The following is a 6248-nucleotide window of genomic DNA, read 5'->3' as shown; positions in this document are numbered from 1 at the left end:
CCCCCCACGTCCCCACGCCCCCTGGCCAATGCGAATGCTTTCCACACCGGATGCGGTCTCCCTGCCCCCCGCCCACAAGGGGGAAGGGGTACTCTGCGCGGCAAGCCGTGGGGCGCGACAGCCATTGCCACGGAGGCCCCCCGGTCGGGGCCCTTGGCACATGCCGGAGCGTCCCGGCATTTGGTCGGCGGTCCAGCAGTTGGGTCGATTGATCCCTCCGGGGTGCATGCAGGAGGCAGAGGCGGAGGCGGGCGGCCCCCTATCATTTTATTTGGGCCGGTTTCCGCCGCCCCCGGGCTTCTCAGGCCACACCATCCTCTCCCCATTCCCCCCCCCCCCCTCCCCCCTCACCTCTATCTTTTGCCTCTCCTTCTCCCGCCGTCCACACCTCCAAGCTTCCCGTCTATTTTCCCCTGGCTTCCGTCCAGTGCGGCCATTTCCACCGTCCCCGGTCGCGTGTCACTCCCCGGCCCCTGCCGTCGCTGCTGTAGCCAATAATGTCGCCCTCTGGCGACGGCCGCAGCAGCAGCAGCAGCAGCAGCAGCAGCAGCAGCCGCGCCGGCCGCCTCTCCGGCGGCCTGGGCGACTCTGACGCCAACGCCTACGAGAATATCATCACCAACGATCTGTCCTACTTGCAGATCCTGGATGCGGCCAGCGGGTCAGCCCTGGCGGCGCGGGGTGGCTCGGCTACTCTTCCCTCCTCGCCGTTGCGGCGTGCGTCAACCCTCTTCATCCTCCTGCCCTACTCTTTCCCCAAGCTCTGCGCCAACTTATACTCCTTCGCACACACACACACACACACACGCACACACACTATCCCCAGGGCGTTCCTTTCCCACCCCGCCGACCAATCTGGACGACCTACAGCTCGCTGGTGCCGGCGTTCCGGTGGACTTCGAAAACTCGGACTCCGATGTGGAGGACAGCCCTTCGGCGGTGGATGCCCTGCGTCTTGGGCCGCCGCCGGCTCCACTAACTCGACTGTCAACCATCGGTTCGTCTGCCTCCTCCCCTCCTGCCAGGGAGCCCTCCTCCTTGTGGGCCTCGCGCGCGTGTGACTGACCTCTCCTTTGGTTTGCAGAACCGCGACAGCCCAGCATGGATGCATCGGGCTCCGGCCCTTCGACCCCACCACCGCCCTCGCTTGCTCCGGTCCCGACGCTGGCCCCGGCCCCGACTCCAACCCCCGGCCCGGCTCCGGTCCCGGTCCCGGCCCCGGTCCCGGTCCCGGTCCCGGCCCCGGTCCCGGTCTCGGTCCCGGTCTCGGTCCCGGCCCCGGTCCCGGCCTCGGTCCCGGCCCCGGCTCCGGCTCCTCCTCTTCGACCGGTATCTGTCGCCTCCGAGCCCATGTCCCCCCTGTCGCCTGCGTTCAAGACGCGCTCCCTTCTGAGTGTCTTCAGTGGCGGCAAAAAGAAGGCCGACAAGAGTGCCCCGGCGGCCAGCCACACCTTCAACATGGGGTCGCACAACGGGGAGAATGTTTCCACCGGCGAGATGTCCCATCGATTCCGAGCGCACTTCTCGACAGCCAACTCCGGGTCCCCGGCGGCCGCGTATCCGGCCAGTGGCGGTTCCTCGCCGAACTCCTTCCACTTCCCGGAGCCGGCACCCACCTCGCACTCGGCCTCCTCCTCGTCCTCCTCCGCATCCTCCTGCTCTTCGGGTCCTGGGGGTCTGGTCGATGGGGGCCCGATCACCGATCCGGGGGCCGCCCTGCATGCTGCTCGGCGCTCGGCCTCCATGGCCGACATGTCTCCCCTGCACCGAGACAACTTCGGCCGGTCGGCGTCGTCGGCATCTGCGTCAGCCGTGGCCGCGGCCGCGGCCACTGCGGCTGCGGCCGGTCTGCCTGGCCTTTCAACTCGCTCGGCATCGGCTCGATCGCATGAGATTGCATCGGCATTTGGCAGTGCCTCGCTCTCGGCCTCGACTCACTCGCTGGCTGGTGGCGGCATGCTCGGCACCGGGGGCGCCCCGGCCGACAAGGTCCCCCCCTCGCCGGCTCTCCTGTCGGAGTACTTCCGCAAGCAGAACAGCCCACGCAATTGGGTGTTCGCCGCCGACCCGGAGGCCGTCCTGTCCGCCACTTTGGACTTCTCCGATGCCCCGGTAACTGGACGCCTGACAGTCAGCTCGGTGGGCGTGCAGCGGGTCATCATCCGCGGGGACTCGCCCGGGATGAGCACCGCCACGGCGGCCATTCTCGGCGCCTCGCGCAGCTCCACCGCCGGGTCGGTGGGCCTGGGATCGCCAGCCAGTGAGCCTGGCAGCCGCCTCAGCCGGGCAGCCTCGGCCGCCCTGTCCCCGGTGTCCAGCCCGGCCAGCCGGCGCGGTGCCTCCACCTACAATCTGGACAACATGCCCAATACCGAGCACCAGTTTGGCCTGGCCTCACGTCGGGCGCTGCTCATGGATGTCCTTCTGGAGAAGCGCCCCCGATCGGTGACCAGTCGCTGGAAGGGCCGGTTCTTCCTGCTGACGCCGGAGCGCCTGTACATCTATTCCCTCCCGGCGAAGGAGGGCCAGCCAATCCCCGATGATGGGGCTCTGCCTCGCGAGGTCATCAGTTTGCAGCATCTGGTGGCTGCGTCCCTGGTCCCGAGCAGCACTTCCGACCCGCAGCCGGTGGTGGTCAGCTCGTCGGTGCCGCTGGCCGGCGGTGCCGCCGCTGCGACTTCCTTCCATCATGGGCACCACCCCCACCACTACCATCACCATCACCATGGCCCGGTGATGTCCAGCGCAGCTTCATTCATCTCGCTCGGGTCTCCCGGCTCGCATCTGGTAGTGGGCCCGAGTGGCTCGACCGAGGCGCTGAATCAGCATCTCCAACTGCCCGGCACCAGCAGCGTCATGTCCCCCTCGCCTTCTTCCTCCTTCTCGGCCAGCGGCGGGCATCTTACACACCTGCAGTCTGGCCATGCGCCGGTTCACCCATCGCAGTGCCTCGGCGCCGGGGACCTCCAGCTGGCCAACAGCCTGAACAGTCTTCCCCGCACGCCGGCCCTCATGTACCTGCCATCCGGCTCGGCGGCCGTGATCCCGGTCAATTTGGACTACAGCCCGACCGGGACTCTGCATGCGGTTCTCGGCAACTTCACATCCTTCATCTCCCGCCCATTGGAGCCCGGCTCCGGCCACACCTACACCATGCCCCCGTCGGCCATGGTGCAGCAGCGTCTGGCGTCCCACAACGCGGAGTGCTCCTTGCGGTTGGATTTCCGCAGTGGCCGCTCGATCACCCTTCGGGCTGTCTACGGGCCGGATCAGGCAGCCCGGTGGTGCGGTGCTCTCAATGCAAATGCCCGCCGGCGGCGCGCCTCCTTCCCCCTGGCAATGCCAACCGGGAGCCGGGCCCTGTCGCGGGCTGCCGGGGCGGCCAACTCCGGTGGTGGTTTGCTCCGATCGCCCGGGGGTCCTGGCTCGCCCGCTGGCCCGGGTGCCGGCGGGGCCGGTGTCGGTCCGACGGCCATCCTCAACATGCCAGCCACCCACTGGACCGATCGGGTATTCGCCTTGGAAACCCAGTTGACGGCCACTTTGCATCTGTCCTGCAATCCCACCGGCGAGAGCAGTGACCTTCGCCTGCCGCTCTTCTTTCGGGTCTTGCGCACTGGTCGCGAGGTTGAGACCTTCGCCCAAAATGTCCGCTCCCCTCCTGCCTTGGCGCCTCTCCCGTCTCTTCCCTTGCCTTTGTCTCCTGAGTTATCTTACATGCTGACATGATCTCCACCTGGCTGCCTCCTGTCCACCTCCACCACCATTATCATCATGGTCATTGTCTTCTTCCTCTTCCTCTTCCTTTTCCTTTTCCTCCTCTTCGTCGCCACACACACACACACACACACAGCTCGAGCACATGTTTTCCCACATGCGAGACATGCCCAAGTTCCGGCTCACCGGTTACTCCCTGACTTCACTGGCCCGTGAAAATACCAAACCCTACACCGAGTACTCGGCCAAATCGCTGGATGGCGATCCTGGTTCATCGGCCATCTCCGCCTGGCTGACCGAATTGCTTGGGTTTGCCCTGTCATGCGATCTCCTGGACACAGATGAGGCCCGAACCAGGGCCCTGCACGCGCCGCTCTCGACCATGGCTCTGGATGGCTTTGGCTGGCGGATGTTCTCGCTACGCGACTTGCTCCCTTTCCTCACGAGCTCGGTGCGCATGGGCCATTTCATTCCTTCCTCTTCCTCTTTTTTCCATCTCCCCCTCCTTTCCAGTCCTCTTTCTTTCTCTTTCTCTCTCTCTCTCTCTCTCTCTCGTGCGCGCGCGCCCCCCCCCCAACTTACACCCCCATCTTCTGGCGCTCATGCCACCGTGGTCCCTCGCACCTCTCTCAGACGGCGGAGTTCCTCACCCTCGAGCGGCGCCTCTTTGTCCCATCGGTCCCCCAAATGCCGGCCCTCTTCCAACGGGTGCTCTCCTCGTTGGATCCTCATGCGGCCTCCCTTTCGCCGCAAATTGCCGGCCTCGCGGGCGGGCCCCCGCACACGCTCTCCCAATCGTCGTCCTCCTCATCCCTGCTGCTGGGCCCGGAAAGTGCCACTCGCTCGCGACTCAGCTACTCCCAATGGGGCGACACGACTCACGGTGGATCTTCAGGGGGCTCCATCTCTCGGGGTCCCTCCCCGGCCGGCTCCCTCCCCCGGCCAGGGTCGGCCAACAGCTCGACCTCGCTGTCGGACGGTCTCATCACTCCGGACACCCTGGGCACCCGGTCGCCCACCCCGGCTGGAGCAGATACAGGGTATGTTCCTGCCTTCGTCCACTCTCCCGCAGACCGGTGTTGTCCTCTCCCCCTGATGTCCACACGCCCACGCCCACGCCCACGCCCACGCACACACACACACACACGCACACGCACACGCACATGCACACTCACATGAGGGCTTTCGTCCGTCGTAGCATGGCTCCGCCCCGATCGCACCAACGGTCGCATAGCCATACCCAGCTGTCTTCACCAGGCGCCGGCAGCGATCCCACATCGGCCCCGGACATCCGGTCGCTTCTGATTGAGGCCACCCGCTCACATGTTCCTGATGCCGGTACTGCCGGCGGTACCGGCGCCCCCTCTCACATTCCCAGCATCCATACCGAGTGGTCGCACCGGTCGGATAGCCCGGCGCCCACGGCCCTTTTGAAGCATACCGGCTCGGATGTGGGCTTCTCCTCGCCTTCGCCCTCGCCCTCGCAGGAGCACCTTCCTTTGCGTCGGGTGCGCTGACCTCACTTTTCTTCCCTTTGCGGTCCTGCTTCTCTCCCCTGCCCTCCGGTCCACGAGCCACCAGCCGTCTGACATTCCTCCCCGAGCAGTCTGTTTCCCGTCGCCGGCCCCGGCGTCTGTCCGAGTCCAATGCCATCCTCCTGCGCGGGTCGTACCACTTTGTCGATGATGCTGGTCATCACACCAGCGCCGACAGCTCGCGCCTGCAAACCCCCAGCCACCTGTATCCGGCCTCCGACACGGCAGCTGGTGCCGTGGTGCCGGCCGCCCGGTCGGTTTCCATTCGTGTTGGCTCCATGTTCGGCTTGTCCCCCTCGTCGCTGGCACTGGAAGCGGTGGTGTCTCTGCCGCAGTTGTTGCATCTGCTGACCATGGCCCCGGCGGCCCTGCGGCCGCGCATCCCTCGCCCAGGACGCCAGCCCACTGCCTCGTACATTGATCTGTTGGACCGGCTGGCCGTGTCGCCCTCGGCCCTGCTGCTGCCGGCCTCCCCGGGATTCGAGCGGCCGCCCGGTTCGCCGCGGCCTGCCTCGTCCGAGGATGATCCCACCTGCTTCCCCGCGCCGAGCGCCACCATCCCCCAAAGTGGCACGGTGCTCTGTTCGCTGGCCTTCTCGGCTCGGCACCGCCAGACAACTGTGGACTTCTTGGCCCTGTGTGAGCGTGTGGGCCAGCTAGACGTGGAGCTCAGCTCGTCTGGCTTCTTCCGCGATGCGGCCCACATGCAGCCCCGGTCGCCGGAGGATGGCACCCCGCTTGGGCCTCGTCGGCCAATTGTCACGCGCTACTCCGGTCTAAACACACACTCCTGCAGCCGGGACCGGTCGGTGGTGATCCTCCATCGGCTCTCGCCGACCGGGGACGTCTTGATGACCAAGAAGTCGGACTTCATCAGTGCGTCGCTTGCCCGGCCTTTCTCCGGCTTGCTTTTCGGCGCGGGCTTCCCTCCGACTCCGTATTTTCCCTTCCTCCCTCCCCCCCTCCCCCCCTCCCCTCGCGCTCCCGCTCTCGCTC

At 66.5% G+C, this 6248-nt stretch overlaps 1 protein-coding gene across 1 annotated transcript in view; it reads left to right on the top strand.

Annotated features, from left to right (window-relative positions):
* Window positions 1–497: 497 nt before the first annotated feature.
* H696_03399 (hypothetical protein) overlaps window positions 498–6248 on the top strand; it is a gene marked incomplete at its 5' end in the record, with an annotated part of 11370 nt that continues 5619 nt past the window's right edge. Inside the window, 7 exons of the mRNA XM_009497265.1 lie at window positions 498–717; window positions 827–997; window positions 1085–3648; window positions 3854–4168; window positions 4351–4757; window positions 4916–5225; window positions 5324–6128. Coding sequence (XP_009495540.1) covers window positions 498–717; window positions 827–997; window positions 1085–3648; window positions 3854–4168; window positions 4351–4757; window positions 4916–5225; window positions 5324–6128 — 4792 coding nt within the window. The remainder of the gene's footprint in view (window positions 718–826; window positions 998–1084; window positions 3649–3853; window positions 4169–4350; window positions 4758–4915; window positions 5226–5323; window positions 6129–6248) is intronic.

The sequence above is a fragment of the Fonticula alba genome (genome assembly GCF_000388065.1).
Source record: "Fonticula alba strain ATCC 38817 unplaced genomic scaffold supercont2.5, whole genome shotgun sequence".
Lineage (NCBI taxonomy): Eukaryota > Rotosphaerida > Fonticulaceae > Fonticula > Fonticula alba.
This window is presented reverse-complemented; position numbering and strand designations above follow the sequence as displayed.